General features: G+C 42.5%; 1 protein-coding gene across 1 annotated transcript in view; it reads right to left on the minus strand.

The window, feature by feature from the left end:
* The window catches only part of LOC123747725 (glutamate receptor ionotropic, kainate glr-3-like), an 84,380-nt gene that overhangs the window by 41,531 nt on the left and 15,094 nt on the right, over window positions 1–27,755 (minus strand). The window contains exons 4-5 of the mRNA XM_069304695.1: window positions 25,522–25,607; window positions 21,901–22,067 (exon numbers count right to left, since the gene is read on the minus strand). Of these exons, the coding sequence (XP_069160796.1) occupies window positions 21,901–22,067; window positions 25,522–25,607 (253 nt within the window). The remainder of the gene's footprint in view (window positions 1–21,900; window positions 22,068–25,521; window positions 25,608–27,755) is intronic.

Here is a 27,755-nt window from a genome sequence, read left to right on the forward strand (position 1 = left end):
GCAGCTTAGCTCTCCATGTATCTGGTCCTCCATGTGGGTCTCTGTTCTCCCAATCTATCTTCCCGTTCTTGAAATCTCTCTTGATTAGTAGTCTGGATCCGTTCCTGCTAGCCACAGAAGCTGCTCTCCCTATTATATTGATGGTGGCCATGTTGTTTCTTTCATATTCCTGTCTGGGTCTTCTGTCGTTTGGGGGGGGGGGGGGGGGTTATATATGACTACTACTATGATTTTCTGTCCTCCAGTTGTTATGGTGACTGATATGTAATCACTGAAACCTTCACAGCTCTGATTAACCATCTCTTCAAAACGCCAACCTTTTCTTATCAGCAAAGCTACACCACCTCCTCCTCTCCCTTCTCTCTCTTTCCTCACTACATAGTAGTCCTGTGGAAACGCAGCATTTGTTATGGTTTTCGTTAGCTTTGTTGTGTGAGTGTGTGTGTGTGTGTGTGTGTGTGTGTGTGTGTGTGTGTGTGTGTGTGTGTGTGTGTGTGTGTGTGTGTGTGTGTGTGTGTGTGTGTGTGTGTGTGTGTGTGTGTGTGTGTGTGTGTGTGTGTGTGAGTGTGTGTGTGTGTGTGTGTGTGTGTGTACTCACCTAGTTGTGTTTGCGGGGGTTGAGCTCTGGCTCTTTGGTCCCGCCTCTCAACCGTCAATCAACAGGTGTACAGATTCCTGAGCCTATCGGGCTCTGTCATATCTACATTTGAAACTGTGTATGGAGTCAGCCTCCACCACATCACCTCCTAATGCATTCCATTTGTCAACCACTCTGACACTAAAAAAATTCTTTCTAATATCTCTGTGGCTCATTTGGGCACTCAGTTTCCACCTGTGTCTCCTTGTGCGTGTTTCCCTTGTGTTAAATAGACTGTCTTTATCTACCCTATCAATTCCCTTCAGAATCTTGAATGTGGTGATCATGTCCCCCCTAACTCTTCTGTCTTCCAGCGAAGTGAGGTTTAATTCCCGTAGTCTCTCTTCGTAGCTCATACCTCTCAGCTCGGGTACTAGTCTGGTGGTAAACCTTTGAACCTTTTCCAGTTTAGTCTTATCCTTGACTAGATATGGACTCCATGCTGGGGCTGCATACTCCAGGATTGGCCTGACATATGTGGTATACAAAGTTCTGAATGATTCTTTACACAAGTTTCTGAATGCCGTTCGTATGCTGGCCAGCCTGGCATATGCCGCTGATGTTATCCGCTTGATATGTGCTGCAGGAGACAAGTCTGGCGTGATATCAACCCCCAAGTCTTTTTCCTTCTCTGACTCCTGAAGAATTTCCTCTCCCAGATGATACCTTGTATCTGGCCTCCTGCTCCCTACACCTATCTTCATTACATTACATTTGGTTGGGTTAAACTCAAACAACCATTTGTTCGACCATTCCTTCAGCTTGTCTAGGTCTTCTTGAAGCCTCAAACAGTCCTCTTCTGTTTTAATCCTTCTCATAATTTTAGCATCGTCCGCAAACATTGAGAGAAATGAATCGATACCCTCCGGGAGATCATTTACATATATCAGAAACAAGATAGGACCGAGTACAGAGCCCTGTGGGACTCCACTGGTGACTTCACGCCAATCGGAGGTCTCACCCCTCACCGTAACTCTCTGCTTCCTATTGCTTAGATACTCCCTTATCCACTGGAGCACCTAACCAGCTACACCTGCCTGTCTCTCCAGCTTATGTACCAGCCTCTTATGCGGTACTGTGTCAAAGGCTTTCCGACAATCCAAGAAAATGCAGTCCGCCCAGCCCTCTCTTTCTTGCTTAATCTGTGTCACCTGATCGTAGAATTCTATCAAGCCTGTAAGGCAAGATTTACCCTCCCTGAACCCATGTTGGCGATTTGTCACGAAGTCCCTTCTCTCCAGATGTGTTACCAGGTTTTTTCTCACGATCTTCTCCATCACCTTGCATGGTATACAAGTCAAGGACACTGGCCTGTAGTGTGTGTGTGTGTGTGTGTGTGTGTGTGTGAGTGTGTGTGTGTGTGTGTGTGTGTGTGTGTGTGTGTGTGTGTGTGTATGTGTGTGTGTGTGTGTGTGTGTGTGTGTGTGTGTGTGTGTGTGTGTATGTGTGTGTGTGTGTGTGAGTACTCGCCTATTTGTACTCACCCGGACCGGCAGGGAGCCGGTCGGCCGAGTGGACAGCACACTGGACTTGTGATCCTGTGGTCCCAGGTTCGATCCCGGGCGCCGGCGAGAAACAATGGGCAGAGTTTCTTTCACCTTATGCCCCTGTTACCTAGCAGTAAAATAGGTACCTGGGTGTTAGTTAGCTGTCACGGGCTGCTTCCTGGGGGTGGAGGCCTGGTCGAGGACCGGGCCGCAGGGACACTAAAGCCCCGAAATCATCTCAAGATAACCCATTTGTGCTTTCAGGATCGAGCATTGACTCTTGGATCCCGCCTTTCCAGCTATCGGTTGTTTAGAGTAATGACTCCTGTCCCATTTCCCTATCATACCTAATTTTAAAAGTATGAATAGAGTTTGTTTCCACATCCTGTTCCCAAGTGCATTCCATTTTTCCACGACTCTCACGCTAAAATATAACTTCCTAACATCTCTGTGACTCATCTGAGTTTCCACCAATGTCCCCTCGTTCTTTTATTATTACGTGTGATCATTTCATCTATTTCCACTTTGTCAATTCCAGTGAGTATTTTATATGTCCCTATCATATCTCCTCTCTCCCTTCTTTTCTCTAGTGTCGTAAGGTTTAGTTCGTTCAGATGCTCTTCATATCCCATCCCTCGTAACTCTGGGACAAGCCTCGTCGCAAACCTCTGAACCTTCTCCAGTTTCCTTATGTGTTTCTTCAGGTGGGGGCTCCATGATGGCGTGGCCTACTCTAAGACTGGTCTCACATAGGCAGTGTAAAGCGCCCTAAAAGCCTCCTCATTTAGGTTTCTGAAAGAAGTTCTAATTTTCGCCAGTGTAGAGTACGCTGCTGTCGTTATCCTATTTATATGTGCCTCAGGAGTTAGATTAGGTGTTACGTCCACTCCCAGGTCTCTTTGTCGAATCGTTACAGGTAGGCAGTTCCCCTTCATTTTGTACTATCTCTTTGGTCGCCTGTCACCTGATCCCATTTCAATAACTTCACATTTACTCGTGTTGAACTCCAGTAGCCATTTCTCTGACCATCTCTGCAACCTGTTTAAGTCCTCTTGGAGGATCCTACAATCCTTATCTGTCACAACTCTTCTCATTAATTTTGCCTCATCCGCAAACATTGACATGTAGGATTCCACTCCTGTACACATATCATTGACGTATATTAGAAAGAAGATTGGTCTCAGCACCGATCCTTGAGGTACTCCACTCGTTACTGTTCGCCAGTCGGATTTCTCGCCCCGTACCATTACCCTCTGGTTCCTTCCTGTTAGGTAGTTCCTCACCCATGCTAGGGCCTTTCCGTTTACTCCTACCTGCCTCTCAAGTTTGTGTAGCAGTCTCATGTGCGGTACTGTATCGAAGGCCTTTTGGCTTTCAAGAAATATTCAGTCTGCCCAGCCTTCTCTGTCCTGCCTTATCCTTGTTACTTTATCATAGAATTCTCAAAGGTTTGTTAGGCATGATTTCCCTGTCCAGAACCCATGCTGGTGTTTGTTTACAAACCCAATGCTCTCCAGGTGCTCTACAAGTCTTAGCCTAATTATTCCTTCAAGTATTTTGCAGGGGATGTTTGTCAGTGATACGGGTCTGTAGTTAAGTGCTTCCTCCCTATCAACTTTCTTGAAAATTGGTACGACATTTGCCTCCTTCCACCAACTGGGCATTTCTCCCGACATAAGTGACTCATTAAAGATTATTGGCAGAGGCACGCTGAGGGCCTGCACTGCCTCTTTTAATATCCACGGTGATACCTTGTCTGGTCCAACCGCTTTAGTTGCATCCAGTGTTGTCAACTGTTTCATTACCTCCTCTGCTGTCACCTCTATATCTGATAGTCTTTCATCTAGAGTAATCTCTTCTAACAATGGGAGCCGCTCAGGCTTGGTTGCGAACACTCTATGGAAACTTGCATTCAGTACCTCGCAGATTTCCTTTTCACTTTCTGTATATGCCCCTTCTGTTTTCCTCAGTCTTGTCACTTGGTCATTTCTCGAGATCTTCCTTCTTATATGGCTATGTAGTAATTTAGGGTACTTTTTCGCTTTGATTGCAATATCATTCTCATAATTTCTTTCCGTCACTCGTCGTATGTTAATGTAATCGTTCCTAGCTCTGTTACATCTAATCCTGTTGTCCTCTGTCCTTTGTCTTCTGTACTTCCCCCACTCTCTCCTGCTTCTCACTTTTGCTTTCTGACGCTGTCTATTAAACCATGGGTTATTATATTCCCTTCTGCTTTTTTCCTTTACTGTTCGAATAAATCTCTCTTCAGCCTCCTTGCATTTCCATATGACTTGGTTCATCATACCTTGCACTGTCTTCCTCTAATTTTTTCCTCCCACTGCACTTCTCCCAGGTAGTTTCTTATCCTTCTGTAGTCCTCTTTTCTGTAATAAAGTCTCCTTTCCTGGACCTCTTGTCCTTTAGTCACAATTTTAAGTTCCATCATGTAGTCAAAGACTAGGACACAATGGTCACTGGCTCCTAGTGGTATTTCATGTTCCAAATGCTCTATGTCTTCTACGTTCTGGGTGAAAGTGAGGTTTAATAGGCTGGGCGTATCCCCTCCTCTTTCCCTAGTGTCTTCCTTCACATGCTGTGTTATGAAATTCCTGTCAATAACGTGTTCCATTTTCGCTCCCCAGGTCTCCTCCCCGTCATGGGGATTCCTTGTTTCCCAATCTATCTCTCTGTGATTTAGGTCCCCCTATGACCAGCAGCTTCGCTCTCATTCTATGCGCTATTGTTGCTGCCTTCTGCAGTTCATCTATACATGCCTTGTTGCTGTCCTCATACTCCTGCCTGGGCCTTCTACTGTTTGGTGGGGGATTGTAGAGTATCAAGATTACAATCTTCTTCCCATCCACTGTCAAAGTTCCATGTATGGAGCTCGTGCTTTCATTGGTACCCGGATTTTCCATCTCATCAAACTTCCATTTCCGCTTTATTAGGAGTGCCACACCCCCTCCCTGTCTCTGTGTCCTTTCTTTTCTTATCACATGGTACCCCTCAGGAAAGATTGCATCCGAGATCATGCCATTTATTTTAGTTTCCACTATTGCCATTATGTCTGGGTCTGCCTCACTAACTCTTTCTTTAATCTCTTCTGCTTTACTGGATACCCCATTAGCATTGGTGTACCAAACCTTGAGACTCTTCTTGGAAACTCTGGTGCCAGAGTTCCCCCTTTCACCGGGGGGGACTGGGGGGTGTTTGAGGGGCAAATGGGGACTGTGGGGGTGTATGGAGGGTGCTAGGGGGGGTGCCTGGGAGTGCCTGGTAGGCGAATGGGGTCTGGGCATCTAGGGGGGTAGGAAGGGTATAATGGGTCTGAAAGTTAGGGAGGGTCTGAATGGCATAGGGGGGTTGAGAAGTAGAGTGCGACTGAGAGTCGGATAGAGGTTGAGAGGTTGGGGGGGAGAGGGATATTGAGGGCAGAAGGCTGAGAGGAAAATGGAGCATGGGTACTGGGAGTGGAAGAGAGGGTGTATTATTTAGGGGGGAATCGGGGGTAGGTGGGGGTTTTGGGGTAGATGAGGGGAAGAGGGAGATGGGGGAAGGTGTTAGGGGGTCACAAGGTGAGGGGGTTAAATGTGGGCTGGGGGTGCATAGGAGGGGTGAGGGTTGGGTGGGGTTTGGGGGTGAGTGGAAGTGGGGTGCAGTGGAAGCTGGGATGGAGCAGATGGAATTGAAGGCAATGGGGTAGAAGGGGGCAGGGGAGTAGGAGGGGATAGTAGGGGAGGGGATAGGAAGGATGGGTTTGGGGAGGGCATGGCTTGACCCACTAGGGTCAGTTGTATCGGTAGTGGTTGTATTTTTTAGATAGCAGGGGCAGGGGAGTTGTGGGGGAAGTTGCAAATGTGGAAGGGGGGCAGGGGGGGGGGGACTGGAGCAGGGGGAGAATAGTATAGGAGAGGCTGAGTTGGGGAGGATGTGACGGGCTGGGAGGTGACCTGAGAGGTGGCCTGGGAGGTAACCTGGGAGTGACCTGGGAGGTGAGGCTACCTCGAGAGGCTAGGGGTACGGTGTCGTGCTTGCCATCTATTCTTGTGGGCTATTTGCTCATCTTTCGTCATAAACCTCTCAATAAACACATTGTAATGGGTGTTCCATTCTTCCTCTGAGTAAATTCTTGTTCCGGGTCATTATGTCCTCCACATCCTCCTCATTGGAGAATTGCACCAGAACAGGTCTATTCTTGGTACAATTGTAAGGTCTAACCCAACGGCTGATGTCCATCTCATTTTCTGCCATTCCTGCTCCAATACATCTCAATATCTCATGCAATTAATATTTTTCCATCTCTATTCTTTCTTGTCTTGTTGGTGCCCCAGATTCGAATAATCCTTGTATTATAATGGTCCTTCTCTTCAGTAAATCTCTGTCCTGCTGGTAGGCCGTCCCCTGGAGATTCCCCATCCCAACCGCACTCACTAACCCATCCTCCACTAATCCTCTGTTCTTAGCCATGCTGTTAATCCTTCCTAATTCGTTTGTGATCCGAGCACATTCCCTCTCCCAGTCCTCTCTTCCCTTCCTAATCTGTTCCTTAATATAGAGCATAAGCTCCTGTTTCTGCCTCTCTACCGCATCCTATATTTGCTGAAATAACTCGCTTTTAATCCCATGGATTAGATCCTCCATCCAATCACTCCTTCTCTCTACAAATTTATGTATTAATTTGTCTATAAATCTGTCCTCCTCCTTCTCGTCCCTGCTGGTGATTGACCTTGAACCCCTTCCTGATCTTGTCATTGCAGTAATAAACCTAGCCAAAAAAGGCGCTCCACAATACCTTGCACAATCTGAAGCACAAACAGGCGAGAAAGTACTCCACGTGGCTCGTCAGGTGTGAGGTCCCGGCGTCCCGGCGTCACAGCTGGTGAGGTCACGTCCACGCTAGTTGGCTCCACAATTCCACAATGCCACCATGTACTCAACACTCATTTTCAATGATGCTGTTTCTACTGTTTTTTCTTCACTTTCTTGTGGATTGAGTGAGCTAACTAGTTATTTAATCACTCATATACACGCATATACACATAAACACTGATTATCCCTCCCAATTCACTAGCTTCCAAAGAGCTTCCCAGACCCTTCTGCCCAGCCCGGCTGTCTGACCACAACTCACAAGTGTGTGTGTGTGTGTGTGTGTGTGTGTGTGTGTGTGTGTGTGTGTGTGTGTGTGTGTGTGTGTGTGTGTGTATTCACCTAGTTGTACTCACCTAGTTGTGCTTGCGGGGCTTGAGCTCCGGCTCTTTGGTCCCGCCTCTCAACCGTCAATCAACTGGTGTACAGATTCCTGAGCCTATTGGGCTCTATCATATCTACACTTGAAACTGTGTATGGAGTCAGCCTCCACCACATCACTTCCTAAGGCATTCCATTTATCAACCACTCTGACACTAAAAAAGTTCTTTCTAATATCTCTGTGGCACATTCGGGCACTCAGTTTCCACCTGTGTCCCCCTTGTGCGTGTGCCCCTTGTGTTAAATAGCCTTTCTTTATCTACCCTATTAATTCCCTTCAGAATCTTGAATGTGGTGATCATGTCCCCCCTAACTCTTCTTTCTTCCAGCGAAGTGAGGTTTAATTCCTGTAGTCTCTCCTCGTAGCTCATACCTCTCAGCTCGGGTACTAGTCTGGTGACAAACCTTTGAACCTTTTCCAGTTTAGTCTTATCCTTGACTCGATATGGACTCCATGCTGTGGCTGCATACTTCAGGATTGGCCTGACATATGTGGTATACAAAGTTCTGAATGATTCTTTACACAAGTTTCTGAATGCCGTTCGTATGTTGGCCAGCCTGGCATATGCCGCTGATGTTATCCTCTTGATATGAGCTTCAGGGGACAGGTCTGGAGTGATATCAACCCCCAAGTCTTTTTCTTTCTCTGACTCCTGAAGAATTTCCTCTCCCAGATGATACCTTGTATCTGGCCTCCTGCTCCCTACACCTATCTTCATTGCATTACATTTGGTTGGTTTAAACTCTAACAACCATTTGTTCGACCATTCCTTCTGCTTGTCTAGGTCTTCTTGAAGCCTCAAACAGTCCTCTTCTGTTTTAATCCTTCTCATAATTTTGGCATCGTCCGCAAACATTGAGAGAAATGAATCGATACCCTCCGGGAGATCATTTACATATATCAGAAACAGGATAGGGGCGAGTACAGAGCCCTGTGGGACTCCACTGGTGACTTCACGCCAATCGGAGGTCTCACCCCTCACCGTAACTCTCTGCTTCCTATTGCTTAGGTACTCCCTTATCCACTTGATCACCTTACCAGCTACACCTGCAGTCTCTCCAGCTTATGTACCAACCTCTTATGCGGTACTGTGTCAAAGGCTTTCCGACAATCTAAGAAAATGCAGTCCGCCCAGCTCTCTCTTTCTTGCTTAATCTTTGTCACCTGATTGTAGAAATCTATCAAGCCTGTAAGGCAAGATTTACCCTCCCTGAACCCATGTTGGCGATTTGTCACGAAGTCCCTTCTCTCCAGATGTGTTACCAGGTTTTTTCTCACGATCTTCTCCATCACCTTGCATGGTATACAAGTCAAGGACACTGGCCTGTAGTTCAGTGCCTCTTGCCTGTCGCCCTTTTTGTATATTGGGACCACATTCACCGTATTCCATATTTCTGGTAGATCTCCCGTCTCCAGTGACTTACTATACACTATGGAGAGTGGCAAGCAAAGTGCCTCTGCACACTCTTTCAGTATACATGGTGAGATCCCGTCTGGACCAACAGCCTTTCTAACATCCAGATCCAGCAGGTGTCTCTTGACCTCCTCTCTCGTAATTTCTAACTCTTCCAAGGCCACGTGGTTTACTTCCCTTTCTCCTAGCACAGTGACCTCACCTTGTTCTATTGTGAAGACCTCCTGGAACCTCTTGTTGAGTTCTTCTCACACCTCTTTGTCATTCTTTGTATACCTGTCCTCGCCTGTTCTAAGTTTCAATACCTGTTCTTTCACTGTTGTTTTCCTTCTGATGTGACTGTGGAGTAGCTTTGGTTTGGTCTTGGCTTTGTTTGCTATATCATTTTCAAAACTTTTCTCTGCTTCTCTTCTCACCCTGACGTACTCATTCCTGGTTCTCTTGTATCTCTCTCTGCTTTCTGGTGTTCTGTTATTCCGGAAGTTCCTCCCCGCCCTTTTGTTCAGTTTCTTCGCGACCATACATGCCCTATATGTGTGTACATGCCCTTTATATATGTGTGTGTGTTTGTGTGTGTGTGTGTGTGTGTGTGTGTGTGTGTGTGTGTGTGTGTGTGTGTGTGTGTGTGTGTGTGTGTGTGTGTGTGTGTGTGTGTGTGTGTGTACTCACCTAGTTGTATTCACCTAGTTGTGCTTGCGGGGATTGAGCTCTGGCTCTTTGGTCCCGCCTCTCAACCGTCAATCAACAGGTGTACAGGTTCCTGAGCCTATTAGGCTCTATCATATCTACACTTGAAACTGTGTATGGAGTCAGCCTCCACCACATTGCTTCCTAATGCATTCCATTTGTCAACCACTCTGACACTAAAAAAGTTCTTTCTAATATCTCTGTGGCTCATTTGGGCACTCAGTTTCCACCTGTGTCCCCTAGTGCGTGTGCCCCTTGTGTTAAATAGCCTGTCTTTATCAACCCTGTCGATTCCCTTGAGAATCTTGAATGTGGTGATCATGTCCCCCCTAACTCTTCTGTCTTCCAACGAAGTGAGGTTCAATTCCCGTAGTCTCTCCTCGTAGTATCATACCTCTCATACCTGGAGTATGCGGCTCCATGCTGGAGCCGCATACTCCAGGATTGGTCTGACATATGTGGTATATAATGTTCTGAAAGATTCCTTACACAAGTTTCTAAAGGCCGTTCTTATGTTAGCCAACCTGGCATATGCTGCTGATGTTATCCTCTTGATATGAGCTTCAGGGGACAGGCCTGTGTGAGTGTGTATGTGTGTGTGTGTGTGTGTGTGTATGTGTGTGTGTGTGTGTGTGTGTGTGTGTGTGTGTGTGTGTGTGTGTGTGTGTGTGTGTGTGTGTGTGTGTGTGTGTGTGTGTACTCACCTATATGTACTCACCTATATGTGCTTGCAGGATCGAGCATTGACTCTTGGATCCCGCCTTTCTAGCTATCGGTTGTTTACAGCAATGACTCCTGTCCCATTTCCCTATCATACCTAGTTTTGAAAGTATGAATAGTATTTGCTTCCACAACCTGTTCCCCAAGTGCATTCCATTTTTCTACTACTCTCACGCTAAAAGAAAACTTCCTAACATCTCTGTGACTCATCTGAGTTTCCAGTTTCCACCCATGTCCCCTCGTTCTGTTATTATTACGTGTGAACATTTGATCTATTTCCACTTTGTCAATTCCCCTGAGTATTTTATATGTCCCTATCATATCTCCTCTCTCCCTTCTTTTCTCTAGTGTCGTAAGGTTCAGTTCCTTCAGCCGCTCTTCATATCCCATCCCTCGTAGCTCTGGGACAAGCCTTGTCGCAAACCTCTGAACCTTCTCCAGTTTCTTTATGTGTTTCTTCAGGTGGGGGCTCCATGATGGCGCGGCATACTCTAAGACGGGTCTCACGTAGGCAGTGTAAAGCGCCCTAAAAGCTTCCTCATTTAGGTTTCTGAATGAAGTTCTAATTTTCGCCAGTGTAGAGTACGCTGCTGTCGTTATCCTATTTATATGCGCCTCAGGAGTTAGATTAGGTGTCACATCCACTCCCAGGTCTCTTTGTCGAATCGTTACAGGTAGGCTGTTCCCCTTCATTGTGTACTGTCCCTTTGGTCTCCTGTCACCTGATCCCATTTCCATAACTTTACATTTACTGGTGTTAAACTCCAGTAGCCATTTCTCTGACCATCTCTGCAGCCTGTTTAAGTCCTCTTGGAGGATCCTACAATCCTCGTCTGTCACAACTCTTCTCATTAATTTTGCGTCATCTGCAAACATCGACATGTATGATTCCACTCCTGTAAACATATCATTTACGTAAATTAGAAAGAGGATTGGTCCCAGCACCGATCCTTGAGGTACTCCACTTGTTACTGTTCGCCAGTCCGACTTCTCTCCCCTTACCATTACCCTCTGGCTCCTTCCTGTTAGGTAGTTCTTCACCCATACTAGGGCCTTTCCGCTTACTCCTGCCTGCCTCTCAAGTTTGTATAGCAGTCTCATGTGCGGTACCGTATCAAAGGCCTTTTGGCAGTCAAGAAATATGCAGTCTGCCCAGCCTTCTCTGTCCTGCCTTATCCTTGTTACTTTATCATAGAATTCTAAAAGGTTTGTTAGGCATGATTTCCCTGTCCAGAACCCATGTTGGTGCTTGTTTACAAACCCAATGCTCTCCAGGTGCTCTACAAGTCTTAGCCTAATTATTCCTTCAAGTATTTTGCAGGGGATGTTTGTCAGTGATACGGGTCTGTAGTTAAGTGCTTCCTCCCTATCAACTTTCTTGAAAATTGGTACGACATTTGCCTCCTTCCACCAACTGGGCATTTCTCCCGACATAAGTGACTCATTAAAGATTATTGGCAGAGGCACGCTGAGGGCCTGCACTGCCTCTTTTAATATCCACGGTGATACCTTGTCTGGTCCAACCGCTTTAGTTGCATCCAGTGTTGTCAACTGTTTCATTACCTCCTCTGCTGTCACCTCTATATCTGATAGTCTTTCATCTAGAGTAATCTCTTCTAACAATGGGAGCTGCTCAGGCTCGGTAGTGAACACTCCATGGAATTTTGCATTCAGTACCTCGCAGATTTCCTTGTCGCTTTCTGTATATGCCCCTTCTATTTTCCTCAGTCTTGTCACTTGGCCATTTACCGACATCTTCCTTCTTATATGGCTATGTAGTAATTTTGGTTGCTTTTTCGCTTTGACTGCAATATCGTTCTCATAATTTCTTTCCGACACTTGTGTGTGTGTGTGTGTGTGTGTGTGTGTGTGTGTGTGTGTGTGTGTGTGTGTGTGTACTCACCTAGTTGTATTGGCGGGGGTTGAGCTCTGGCTCTTTGGTCCCGCCTCTCAACTGTCAATCAACAGGTATACAGATTCCTGAGCCTATTGGGCTCTATCATATCTACACTTGAAACTGTGTATGGAGTCAGCCTCCACCACATCACTGCCTAATGCATTCCATTTGTCAACCACTCTGACACTAAAAAAGTTCTTTCTAATATCTTAGAAATGTTATTATATTGTAAACGGATATTAGAAAAGAAATTTCTAATATCTTAGAAATATATATATATCTATATATATATATATATATATATATATATATATATATATATATATATATACATATATATATATATACATATATATTAGTATATTTTGGTAGCAGTCTTTCCTGTAGACATATATTATTAAATATGACCGAAAAAGTAAGATTAATAATTCTAACACGAATTTTCTCGATCTTTCTTACGTTTCTTTTCACTGTTGATGGTAATTCAAAGATCAATTCTCCAAAATTCCTTTTTATTTCTAGTCTGACGTGACACTTAAGCGCGTTTCGTAAAACTTATTGCATTTTCAAAGATTATTATTACATCTTTGAAAATGTAATAAGTTTTACGAAACGTGCTCAAGTGTCGCGTCAGACTAGAAATAAAAATGAATTTTGGAGAATTGATCTTTGAATTACCATCAACAGTGAAAAGAAACGTAAGAAAGATCGAGAAAATTCGTGTTAGAATTATTAATCTTACTTTTTCGGTCATATTTAATAATATACATATATATGTATATATATATATATATATATATATATATATATATATATATATATATATATATATATATATATATATATATATATATATATATATATATATATATATATATATATATATTAATAATTCTAACACGAATTTTCTCAATCTTTCGTACATTACGCTTCACTGTTGGAGGTAAATCAAAAATCAATTCTCCAAAATTCATTTTTATTTCTAGTCTGACGCGACACGGGCGCGTTTCGTAAAACTTATTACATTTTCAAAGTCTTTAGTTCACAAATACACAACTGAATAGAACTTACGTATCTCCGATTTTATATCTACATTTGAGTGAGGTGGAAGGGGTGATGTGGCATTAACACAAGACAGAACAAAATGTGGTATTAATAGGGTATTAATTTCATCAACACAAGACAGAACAAGAGTATTAATAGGGTATTAATTTCATCAACACAAGACAGAACACGAAACAATGGATATTGAATAGAAGTGTTTGTAGAAAGCCTATTGGTCCATATTTCTTGATGCTTCTATATTGGAGCGGAGTCTTGAGGTGGGTAGAATATAGTTGTGCAATAATTGGCTGTTGATTGCTGGTGTTGACTTCTTGATGTGTAGTGCCTCGCAAACGTCAAGCCGCCTGCTATCGCTGTATCTATCGATGATTTCTGTGTTGTTTACTAGGATTTCTCTGGCGATGGTTTGGTTGTGGGAAGAGATTATATGTTCCTTAATTGAGCCCTGTTGCTTATGCATCGTTAAACGCCTAGAAAGAGATGTTGTTGTCTTGCCTATATACTGGGTTTTTTGGAGCTTACAGTCCCCAAGTGGGCATTTGAAGGCATAGACGACGTTAGTCTCTTTTAAAGCGTTCTGTTTTGTGTCTGGAGAGTTTCTCATGAGTAGGCTGGCCGTTTTTCTGGTTTTATAGTAAATCGTCAGTTGTATCCTCTGATTTTTGTCTGTAGGGATAACGTTTCTATTAACAATATCTTTCAGGACCCTTTCCTCCGTTTTATGAGCTGTGGAAAAGAAGTTCCTGTAAAATAGTCTAATAGGGGGTATAGGTGTTGTGTTAGTTGTCTCTTCTGAAGAGACCCGGCCCGATTTGCCTAATAAGCCAAGTTTTCCTGAATTAATATATTTTCTCTAATTTTTTTCTTATGAAATGATAAAGCTACCCATTTCATTATGTATGAGGAAAATTTTTTTTTATTGGAGTTAAAATTTACGTAGATAATTGACCGAACCTAACCAACCCTACCTAACATAACCTAACCTATCTTTATACGTTAGGTTAGGTTAGCTGGCCGAAAAAGTTAGGTTAGGTTAGGTTAGGTAGGTTAGGTAGTCGAAAAACAATTAATTCATGAAAACTTGGCTTACTAGGCAAATTGGGCCTTGCATAGTAGGCTGAGAAGTGCGTTCTGGCTACTAGGTACGACATATATATATATATATATATATATATATATATATATATATATATATATATATATATATATATATATATATATATATATATATATATATATATTATATATATATATATATATATTATATATATATATATGTCGTACCTAGTAGCCAGAACGTACTTCTGAGCCTACTATGCAAGGCCCGATTTGCCTAATAAGCCAAGTTTTCATGAATTAATTGTTTTTCGACTACCTAACCTACCTAACCTAACCTAACCTAACTTTTTCGGCTACCTAACCTGACCTAACCTATAAAGATAGGTTAGGTTAGGTTAGGTAGGGTTGGTTAGGTTCAGTCATATATCTTCGTTAATTTTAACTCCAATAAAAAAAATTGACCTCATACATAATGAAATGGGTAGCTTTATCATTTGATAAGAAAAAAAATAGAGAAAATATATTAATTCAGGAAAACTTGGCTTATTAGGCAAATCGGGCCTTGCATAGTAGGCTGAGAAGTGCGTTCTGGCTACTAGGTACGACATATATATATATATATATATATATATATATATATATATATATATATATATATATATATATATATATATATATATATATGTATATATATTGTACCTAGTAGCCAGAACGCAGTTCTTGGCCTACTATGCAATGAGGTTGAAATAGACCTAGGTAATACTGGTTTGGTAACAATGCGAGAACGCTGAGATACATGATAGTTCTTGCTCTGTGTTGCTCCCCCTTTTGCTACATGTGATGGCCGATGGTTGGAAGTAAATATGAAATTTAAAATAGACTTGGGATGATGGTATTTTACATTAGGTTTCAGGGTTACTGTTGCATTGCAAAACACACGACTCATAGACCGACTTTTTAATCCCCTTGATCGTGCCTGTGCAGGAACGCTGAGCGGCTAGCTGGTGACGTCATTGACCATTAGCGATGCCTGTGCATGGGTCACTGGGGTGACGAAAAACATGTATGACTATGAGGGACCTTTTAATCCCCTGAGCGAAATTTTATGGACTATAAGGCAATCACCCGCTGGGGTAACGAAAAACTGCTATGACTACGAGTGTCCCCTATGTGTATGAGTGTACGCCTATGTGTGTCCCCCCCCTCAAAACTGTAACGAAAAACAGGTACGTCTACGCGTGTCCCCTCAAAACTTTAACGAAAAACAGGTACGCCTACACGTGTCTCTCGAAAAAGGCAAAACGGACACGCGTAGGCGTACTTGACACTACTACGAACGAGGACGAAGGTTGAATGAGGTTGAAGACAACAATGAACTTCCTTAGCGGCTCCAGCTTCGGAGTTGACCTCGAAATTGGTAAAAGAAGCCACAGGGATTCCAAGCCGGAGACTGTCGTGGAGGGGGGCCTAGAGGACTGTCCTCAACGACTCCCGCACCAATTATCACCTACTTCTTAATCATTATTAGTTACCTGCACTGTATTAATTTACAATTACCCAGTTTCCCCCCCCCCCCCTAATATTTGATATATTTAAAAACTTTTAAAATTAGTTTTTGCCTGCCCTGTGTGTACGTCATAGTATGTTTTGTATTTTCTTATCTCTTTCATAACATTACTAACTAGTTTTATGGTTCCTCATTTCTCTATGGTAATCACCTATCTTCTTGTTAGATTTTCCCTTTTCTTTATCGACCTTCAGGACAAACTCGTTTATTTTTTATTGACGAAAGTATACATGAGTAGTTGAAAATGTATTTGGGAAGGATTCTACTTTATCTTAAAACAGAGAGGACAACCAGAGTTTCTGGAAGATCTAGGGATTATGTTCAATCGTGACGTCATAGGATGAGCTCCTCTGTAAGCAATCGGAGCAGCCTGGAATGTCAGGATTTCATAGGGTAAGTTCCTGCCGCTAGTTTAAAACCTCTCTTACATATTGGCACTTGAAGAGAACGGATATACTCTGATCACACTCCTCCTGTTAATGGATTCGCTAATTGTTAAAGTGGCAGGCGGACTGAACATGAATAGTATGAGCGGTTGCCAAAGTTAGAATGTTCAAGAGAGCTGATCATCCACCTTGGCTTCCTATATGGCACCGGGAGTAGTGATGGCGAGATTAGTGGCACCAGTCGTGGTGAGACTGAGTTCAGTCCCTGAAGAGAGCCCAGATATTTTGGAGACTATGGTGAAAGTCCACATTCGCTGATGAGGAACAAGTGTCATATTTGTGGAACTTATCCCTGAGTTCCATGTCCCAGATGAAGAACTATAAGCTTGTATGTTCCTCATGAGAAACATATAATAACAAGATGTCGTGTGTACAGTAAAAAACTGAGATATGACGACACTTGAATAAAAAAAATATATTTACGTATGTAAGTTCCTGTGCAAAATGGGTGACCATTTAGATTACCAGTGATTTATTATTGAAGTAGAGTCATCAGGAGATTTGTATAACTTCCAGCGACTTGCACCAACTTTACAGAACTGCACCATAATATGATTTGTAAGCACGATGAAACAGAAGGCCAATATAAGATCTAGTGACTTTCCAGGTATATATATTATTGATGAAGTGTGCCCGTTGCCAGGTGTTATCCTAACATAGGTTGTGTTAGCTCAGTGCCCACTGAATAATAATTAATTACATATTTATATTGTTATAAATAATAATTTTACTTATATTTGTGATGTTATATGCAGAGTCGGACTAAAACTTTGGTATGCTTTATTCACTCCCAAGATTTGATACCAACTAATTTGCTTTCATCTATTCCAGAATATGCGTAAATGGAATAGTATAGAAATAATCAAGACAAAAAGTAAGTAAATGGAAAATGTCCTAGATATCAATTTAATAATATCCTGTTGAAAGAGGAACATAAACTCTCGTTTTATATTCAAAATGTTCATGAAACATCAACGAGTGTTAATTACTTGGTAACATAACAGAGTTAGGGCTGAGTCGAGTGTTAGTTACTTGGTAACATAGCAGTTAGTGCTGGGTCGAGCGTTAGTTATTTCTTAACATAGCAGAGTTAGAGAAGAACAGCTGCAAGAGCCTCGCAGTACGAAAGATAGTAATTATGTGCTTCATTCTTAATAAGAATGGAAAAATACAAAACGAAATTAGCAGTTTAAAACATAGCCTGACTAAGGACATGTATGAGTAACTATACACTGACCAAGGAAAAGTATGAGTAAACATACACCGACCAAGAACAAGTATGAGTAAGCACACACTGACCTAGGACAAGTATGAGTAAGTATACAAAGACAAGGACAAGTATAAGTATGCATACATTGACCAAGAAGAATTATGAGTAAGCATACACTGACAAAGAGCAAGTATGAGTAAGCTTACACTGATCAAGGACAAGTATGAGTACTCACTGACCAAGGACATGTATGAATTAGCATACACTGACGAAGAACAAATATGAGTAAGTATTCACTGACCAAGGACAAATATGAGTAAGTATTCACTGACCAAGGACAAATATGAGTAAGTATTCACTGACCAAGGATAAATATGAGTAACTATACACTGACAAAGGACAGATATGAGTAACTATACACTGACAAAGGACAAATATGAGTAACTATACACTGACCAAGGACAAATATGAGTAACTATACACTGACCAAGGACAAATATAAGTAAGTATTCACTGACCAAGGACAAATATGAGTAAGTATTCACTGACCAAGGACAAATATGAGTAAGTATTATTATGACCCCATGTATCCTGGTGGAACTACCCAGTGAGTGTTATTCTACTTTCCGGACCTGAGATTAAGGGGTCAGGACGAAAATATATAATAAACGTCATTGAGTAATTTAAGAATACGAGCAGAGGATGCACCTCTGATAAAGGTGACATGGAATGAAATGACTATTTTTGACAACATGACGTGAGGCTAGCATGACGTCGTGACATTACTTGAGTTACAACAGTTATCAGGGATGGTTGAAGGGAGTTTAGAGGGAACGAGGAAGAATTGAAGGAGAATAATTAAGGTTGTGAAGTAGAGCAAAACGGGAGAAGAGAAAGATAACGATAATGCGAGCATGGAGGAGTAGAAGAAATTCAAAGGTTCGACGGAAGTCGGAGAAGATGAAGTCACAAATTTATGTAGAGATGAAAGAAGGGATCGTCGACGAAGGCGAGAGAGTGAAGAATGATGACGAGAGAGAGAAGAATGATGACGAGAGAGAGAAGAATGATGACGAGAGAGTGAAGTATGATGACGAGAGAGTGAAGTATGATAGCTACAGACTGAAGAGTAAGGACGACGAACTGAAGTATGAGGATGACAGAGAAGGTACAGACAATAAATATCTCTCTTGACGTGTGGAATGCAAGAAGAGGAAACGGAGGAGGAAGACATTATTTTATGAGAGGGCTAATGGAGCGACGGTGTCCAACAAGGAAAGCCTAACCAAGGTGAAAATGAAATTGGGTCACTTAGAGGAAGACCGTGCTTCCAACGGGTGATGAACCAGGAGTTGCAAGGTGCAGTGGGTTGTGCAGTGTACATTGACGACATTGTTGTATTTGCAGACTCCTGGAGAGAGCATGTAGATAGACTACTGGATTTGTTCGGCCGATTAGAGAGGGGCCAATATGACATTTAACTTGGCGAAGAGTGAGTTCGGAAGAGCCCGACTGGAGTACCTAAGTTATGTGGTAGGACAATGTGAAGTTGCTCCAGTGCGATCGAAAGGTGAAGCAATCGATAATTTCCCGGTACCCAAAGGAAAGAAAGAGTTGTTGAGGTACTTGGGAATGATCGGAAATAGGAAGTTCTGTAAGAATTTTTCCACTGTAGCCGCTCCTATGACAAGTTTGTTGTCTAAGAATAAGAAGTGGGAATGGAATGGATTAGCGCAAGAGGCGTTTGAGAAAACCAAGATATTATTGACTTAGGTGCCTGTGGTAGTATCGCCGGATTTTGGAGCACCGTTTGCGTTGTTTGTGGATGCCAGTGATGTTGGGGCCTGAGCTGTATTGACACAGCAGAACGATGAAATTTAAAGCCTTGTGTCTTTTTTTGAAGAGGTTTGTCAAGCATCAGAGATCATACAGTACCGTCGAGAATAAGACATTGGCATTGGTCCTGGCATTAAAGCATTTTGAGGTATACGTAAGTGGAGGGGGGGCACAAAGTGATGTGTATACAGATCATAACCCCCTGGTGTTCCTGAGCAAGATGGAGCACGCGAATCAGAGGTTAACCAGGTGGTTCCTGTTACTTTAAGAATATAATCTAAAGACAAGACATTTAAGAGGATGAGATAATGTGGTGGCTGACGCATTGTGACAAGCCTAGCCACTGAGAACAATTCTCAAAAATATGGGGAGGGGAAGGGAGTGTTATGACCCCATGTAGCCTAGTGGAACGAGTCTACCCAGTGAGAGTTATTCTGCTTTCCGGACCTGAGATTAAGAGGTCAGAGGAAGAAAATGTATAATAAACATCAGTGAGTAATTTAGGAATACGAGCGAAGGACGAGCGTCTGATAAAAGTGACATGGCATGAGACGTCGATATTTTGGTGACGTGACATGACGCTAGCATGACGTCGTGACGTTATTTGAGTTACAGCAATCGTCAGGGATGGTTGTACTTTGTTGATCTTCTGAAATAAGGAAGATTATAGTGCCCTGTGTTAGCGGTGAAGTGAAGGCTACTTGTTTTCAAGTGAGGAAGCTGTTGGGGACATCGTACACCATTTTTCTGTGATTTGAATATATTAGAGGAAACCTGGAAGCGGGTGTTTGGTCGTGCCTGTGTGGAACTCTAATCATGTGTTCCTGCAAGAGGAAGGAAGTAGGCAGGTGTTTCTGTGTGAAGCCTGCCGGGCGACTCTGTGTACTCATGTCAGGACTGAAGGAAGCCTTGTGAAGCAGTCTTAAAGCAATTTTTGTGGGCGACCTGAGTGAGCGTCATGTTGAGAGCTCACTTCATAGATCTCTGAGGTAAGCATGTTTAATCAGTCGTTAGATTAGCTATCAATGTTTGATCTGGTGCCCAACAATCATAGTGAACATATGTGTGTGTATAGAGTAGATAATGTATTGAGCCAGCGAGCTAACATAAGCAGTTAGATTCAAGAGAACATGCAAGAGGGAGGAGTGATACACCCTCTCTCGATGGAGGTCAAGGGGCGACTGATGGGCGGAGACCGCCAGCGTCGCAGCTGGGGCAGAGTTCCCAGCTGCGTGTCCAGACATGCTTCCAGCTTGGACTTGTTCAGGATGGAGGAATACCCACGACAGTTGGACGGCACAGTGTGGTGTCGGAGGGCAAGATTTAATGCTGAGATATTGGTTTATTGCTTATGTTTTGTTGGGAAAAATATTTTATTGGCATGGTAATGGAATTGCAGGTTTGTGTGGGAAGAAGTTAATGGAGGAACTTCAAGGCTGGAGAAGAAGTGTATGCTGAACTCTGAGGCAGAGCAGAGCTCCATGGTGAGGAGTTGAACTTCAAGCAGTGTAGGGGAGCTACACATTTCTTTGTGGAGCCAGTGGAGGAGCGTCACTTATGTTGGAGTAGGACTTCATTGTGCAGCAGATTGGGAGAACTTGAGAAGTGCCTGTCCTGATTTCTGGAGAACCTAGATATATGCACTGGTAGTGAGCCTGTAGGAGCAGAACAGAGGAGCATGTGGACACATTAATGTATAAGGGGAGTGCTTGAATGCTTAATGGCATGTAAGATGCAGTGAAAGGTGAGAGATTGATTTCTTCTTTTGTTTGGGGATACTTATGTAGATGTTCCAGGTATTTCATCCCCAAGCAGAGTTTCATATACTTTTATGGTTGAAGATACATTATTGCTGTGCCAGGTATTTCAGCCCCAATCAGTGTGGGGGTAGTAGGTTGTGAAGCAAGAGGTGTGCAGCTACCTGATATAGATAGTTGGTGAAGCCAGGATATAATATTGGAGGGCTATCTGGTTATAGCAGCTTAGAGTGTTGTGTGGTAGTATTGTATATTATATATATTTTATTATGTACGTTTTATGTATTAATGTTTGTTAATAGATGGTCTTTGCTCTTGTCCTGGTGAGGTTTCCCAGAAGTGAGAGAGAGAGAGAAAAGGTCACGGCTGTGGATAGGGTGGCTGTAGATACTAAATCACGAAAAGGGAATTTAGGATATCATTCCGAACAAGGAGAGAGTTTGGAGTCATGGTGGCTCGAGTAGGGTGTGTACTGAAGACATAGAGGCCAGTTTTGGAGCCGCACCCCTAAATAGGTGACGCTGAATTCTTCTCCAAGATCAAGATGTGAACAGGGTGATCTTCGGGGTAAATTGCAAGCACTCCAGTGATCGACCGACGGTAGTTGGAGTGTGGCTGTCGAGGTCGGCTGTTGTTCCATCAGGGAATGGTTGGGGACTCTGTCTGCCTGTATGCAAGTAACAGTCTAGTGCAACAACCAGCCCTTTTGGGATTAAATCTCCAACCAGCTCCTCCTGATAGTATACACTGACCAAGGACAAATATGAGTAAGTATTCACTGACCAAGGACACATTTGAGTATGCATACACTGACTAGGGACAAATATGAGTAAGTATACACTAACAAACATAGACAAATACACCTACGTTGACCAAGAAGAAGGGAACTAGCCCACCAGACAGACTTTTTTGCAGTGTCAAGAACGCCTTCATCTTTTTCCTCTTCCTCCACCTCTTCGTCTGGTGTTTCTTCCCCCGTCGTTATTCCATCAAGTGCGTGTCTTTCCTCCATCACGACCCCTGACTTGCAAGCTCTGTGAGGAGGTCTTTATTACTCACAAGACAATTTTGTTTTCATTTTTATGTCTTAATATATATAATTTAAACAATTAAAGCACTTACCTGCAACTCAAACCCATTGTTTGTGGGACAAAGTGGGTGGACGAACCTGGGTATCCAATTAAAGGTGTCCCCAAATTGTTAATTAGTAAGAAACTACAGTAATTTAACCAACATACTAGAATTACTATTAATATAGTTCAGTTTAGGCATGATAACGTAAGGGTAACGCATAGCGGTGAACTAATAAATATATAAAATAATTCTTTCCCTGTCATATCCTAACGCAAGAGGAAAATATGCAGGTGCTGGCTCTTCTCTTGCGTACTGAAAGCATTCATGTTCCATCATGCATGTAGTCATGAAACTTTACATAATTTTCTACCTTGCAATCACAAGGTTCCAGTAATACACAACATTCTTTTGATTTGCTGTAGTTATTCAACAGTATAACAGGATGAAATGAAAATAATATTAATATAATCCCGGATCTTATCACTGATTACGCTATGGACTACAATAAACAAATATTAAGGCTATTATTATAGTCTCTAATTGCTGAAACTTCAGACAAGCTGAACCAATCCATCAGGGCCAGCAGCACATGTCTATAAGACGACACTAAAACAGAACCCACGAACAAGAGAAACATTACATTCACTTTCCCGCATATATGGTGTGTTTCGGACGATTTTCCTTGGTCCCACTCCTCAAATATGTGAAAAATGTCCTGTCTAAATGCAACAAACGTAGGAAAATTTCCAGGTACTACAATCCAACGTCTGAACAGGGCTACGAAAAACAAATTGAGTCTTGTGATCTTCCATGTGACATTAGATGTTTAAGGAATATCATTAAACTAGACGACATATTACAACGAATGTGTCAATACGATGATTGCTTGAACTCTGCGGAAAAGAGACGAATTTCTTTCAACTCCAACAGTATCAACTATATACGTGATTAGGGGAACACCTATGTTAACATAATAGGGAACCAGTATGCTCAGTTTGCCTTTATTAAACCTCAATGTACCAATAAATCGTTAATAAACGACAGGAACATTGTCGATCTATTGTTTGATAAGGACTGGAGCAGTTTAAGGGTTAATTAAGATATTGGGCATATCACGTTACATTATCACTTCCCAAGTGAATTCATCTTTAATAATTAAATTAAACCAAGGATATTATGAGTAAGCATACCATGACCTAGGCCATGATATGATCTTCAAAATGTCAAGTGTTTAACGATGAATTAATTATCACCAAATACGAAGATATGTGTGTTGTAGCCTTCAACCTCGTTTTGACAGTCCCTATGACGGCGCTGGAACCAACTGTATTGGCGTTTACCTTTCCATTGAAGACTTTCGGCGCCATGAAGAGGGGGAACCTGCTGCATGGGTAACAGCTTCTCCCCTGTATCAACCTATCTTGGCTTTGTGCCCTGGAGAGGCCACTCCAGATCAACAACCAGAGTGCAACTCCATAGTCTCCTGAGACTGATGGATGCCTATTACTACTAAGTCTCACAGCTCTCATCACGATCACAAGATCGTAGAATTCTATTAAACCAGTAAGGCAAGATTTGCCCTCCCTGAACCCATGTTGATGGTTTGTCACGAAGTCCCTTCTCTCCAGATGTGTTACTAGGTTTTCTCACGATCTTCTCCATCAGCTTGCATGGTATACAAGTTAAGGACACTGGCCTGTTGTTCAGTGTCTCTTGTTTGTCACTCTTTTTGTATTGGGACTGTATTAGCCGTCTTCCATATTTCTGGTAGGTCTCCTGTCTCCAGTGACCTACTATACACTATGGAGAGTGGCAAGCAAAATTCTTCTGCACACTCTTTCAATACCCATGGTGAGATTCCGTCCAGACCAACAGCCTTTCTCAAGTTATATAGTGTCATCATAGCCACTAGCGTAAATCTCACTACCTCCTCTACTACTCCGGAGACTACCACCAGGAAGATCAGGTGGTCAACTTCAACACCGACTCCAGAACCAGAACCGCCCGTTTGTGTCGCCCAGAACGGGCGACACAAACAGAGGTAATTCCTTCTCCAGCTCCCAACACTCCTACCATCACTATCTCAGCAGCCGCGCTAGCAGACGTGCTGTCTACAAACGATAACAGCACCACCAGCGCTCCTGAAATAGCTACAACCACCAATCAACGACACCTAAACCTACCTAAGGCTGCGAGGCGAAAGACAAAAACGTCCACTACGGAGGTTACGGACTCCTCAGACGAGGAAGTAGGAGCTCCACCGCCGCATCACAACAACGACACGGTTCAAGACTTCCTCATGGGGGCCACATCACCAAACTCTAACGACAGCACTGCTCAGCCAAAGTCGCAGGCAAAGAAAAAACGGAAAACCTAGAGGTCTACACTAACCCCACCAGCTCCATAACTAGTATAGCCAGCCCTCCAGGCTGAAAACCATCATGAAGACCCCCATCCATCGCCACATCTCTAGTATCAGCCACTGATACAGATAACGGCTCAAAAGAGCCTCCACTTACGGGCTCACCATAGCCCGTGCTACTGGAACTTATCGTTCTGAGTAGCGAATCTTAAACAACGACAACATTCAGTCATCATACACAGCCACTCTCCTGGTCAACAAAGGTGTCCAGCAGCTGGACACCCTCATAAAGACTGTGAAGCAGTATCCTCCCCCCGCGATAACAGCTTGATGGTTAAATGCAACCTCAGAATACTGAGAAAAAAAATTGTACCACTTATGGGCTATTCATGCCCGTGCCACCTCTTGGGTGGCTTAATCTTCATCAATCAATCAGTCATCATCACGGGAGGCATCTCCCGTCACACAGGGTGCAGTTGCACCTCCACAGATCTCCAGTATCATCTATTGATACTGGTAATGGCTCAAAAGGGCCACCACTTATGGGCTATTCATGCCCGTGCCACCTTTTGGGTGGCTTAATCTTCATCAGTCATCATTACGGGCTATTCATGCCCGTGCCACCTTTTGGGTGGCTTAATCTTCATCAATCAGTCATCCATAGCCCGTGCTACTTGCCCCGCTCCTGTGCCAGGTAAGCTACGGGCTTATCATAGCCTGTGCTACTTGGAACTTGTTCCGAGTAGCTGAATCTATAACAACATATATAACATTCGGTCATCACAATCTACTTGAGAATGGTCCAGGACGGACCGAAACGTCGTCGTCCCTTCACTTTCAAGTGTTTGGTTTGGTCAACATATTTCAGCCACGTTATTGTGACTCCTTGTCTGCATACTCCTTGTGTAATTATACCTTGTGTGCAACAGCACAGATATTGCTGTTGCACACAGAGATACTTTTCTCTGTGCTGTTGCACAGAGAAGAGTTCTAACCTTCCATGATGAAGGCGGGATTAGTTATGTGTTTGTGGAAAGCTAAGGAGAACTAACCTTATGTGAAGAAAGTGAGTGCCTCTGAGTACAATCCAGGTGAAGGCGGAAGTTAGCACCAAACTAGACAGCACCAGCACCCAGAGCTGTGGAGACGGATGGTGGTGGTGAAGTTAGGTATTGGTATTGGGGAAGAACTGAGAGACAAAATTCAGATGTAACTCAATAAATTAATAGTCTTTACCCCAAAATATTCCCACATACTAGATGCAGTGTATAATTCAAATCAAATCACTTATATGTTACAAGCATAGATGAGTTAGAAATAGTATTGCTAAAAAATATTTAATATTATACCCATAATATCAAATTTAAATATAATTTAATATTATACCCATAATAACAAATGCATTAAAGAAATATAAACTCGAGAAAAGGAGAATCATTAACACATTAAGAGCAGGTTTAATAGGCAACTCTCGTTCCTTGACTTGACAACACTTGTGTTTCCAAGTTACTACTCAAAAGACAATAAACTCTAGAAATACAGTTTAATTATAATCACACAATCATTCTAGTGAGTTCAGAGGCATAGCATTAATGACGTGGCGACGGTCCCATGATGGCTGAGGCAGCATGTTGAGTGTTCCGTCGTGTTCTCCAAGCTAGTGTAATTTAGAACCAGTTGGCTATTGATTGATTGCTTCATTTGTTTCATATCCGATCATTTGTTGTCACGGTATCTGTCGATTATCGGCGATTATACATGAAACAAACCAAGTTATCTATCAACAGCCAACTAACACCAAATTACACTGCTGTTGGAAATTTCCAACATAATACAACACTGTTGTATTATTATTAATTATTACTAAATTCTACTAATTACTGTAGTAACTAAAATTAACCAACCGTAGAGTTCGCATGAACTAATAATTGTATCTGTACAATAATGCTAGAATTCTTACGTAACCAAACACCAGTATTGCGTCAGATTCTACCAAAATAAACACATTTATATCCAGTGTGTCAGAGAATTGAGTTTGATACTCTGAAAACAACAGTGTTCTGTGTGATAATTATTTGCGGATAACCTGACTCCCAAATAATGCCAAATCGAGCGTTTCTAGTTACAACTGTTATCTGGTAATAAATTTAACGTCACACATGAATGCCATGGAGAGAATTAAATTCATCTCCATTGCTCGTTTACCATCGTAAAACGAGCAAATAATAATATTTAACTCCCCTGAATTATAAACCCGTCATTATCCAAGCATTTTAGCCGCAACTGCGAGAAATAATATTATTCGTAGTAAATAATTTGTGTAGCAAATGCGGGACGCGGAGCGGGGAGGGGGAGACGCCATATTAATCGGAGAGCGTGTGGAGGCGTCGAGTTGAGAGGAAAGTCGCCAAAGTGCGGTGTGAAGACTTGTGGCGGAATTGAGCAACTCGTTTGGTGTCAGTGTCATAGGATACATTGTGGTGAATCGTCAACAAGAATTAACTTGACATTCAGCCCGGAACTTGTCAATTTGTTCCATGTAATCCATCGTGACCGGCCAGAGAAGCGCGTCGACATCTAGGCCAAGCTAGCCACCACGTGTTCGCCATTGCGACGCTAGAGCCTGGGACGCGAGTTTCGGCAAGCTTCAACTTATACAGTGCCCTATTAGCTAAGTACACTTATTCCCTTTTGATGCATCATTAGAGATAGTTTACAGCAGGGTAGCTTGTCGTCACGCCGAGCGACATAAATAAAACACATGTTAGTATATATTTATCACTCTCCATTCCCAATTTCTTGAATATAGATATTTAGCAGCCTAATATGTTGCTACGTAATATATCTTAATTTACAGCTTGCTGTGTGAAGAATTCCCTGAGCTGTTACTTTCCCGTGTTATTCATCTCCCAGTGTTCCATGAAGAATTCTTCCGAGGATGATTCATGACTGATGGCTTGGAAAACGTCTTCAAGCTAAGACCCTTTTCCGTATTCAATTATTCAAATTATCTGTACTGTATTATTACTATTGATCACTGTGCACTGGATTTAACACGTGTTTATTATAATCATTAATTTCTGATATTCATAATCTATGTTCTTATTGGTGACAAATTCTCTATTGATTCTCTAATTGGTCATAAGATTAGTTTATTACATAATTAACTGGTGTACGAACCACACTAGTTCCTAGACATATATGAAGTTCTAGCAATAACCCCCCAATGTAGGTGTTTGAGGCTTTGGTTCAATTAAATTATATACAGCCCATTAATTATTCAAGT

This window comes from Procambarus clarkii, chromosome 53 (genome assembly GCF_040958095.1).
Source record: "Procambarus clarkii isolate CNS0578487 chromosome 53, FALCON_Pclarkii_2.0, whole genome shotgun sequence".
NCBI classification, from domain to species: domain Eukaryota; kingdom Metazoa; phylum Arthropoda; class Malacostraca; order Decapoda; family Cambaridae; genus Procambarus; species Procambarus clarkii.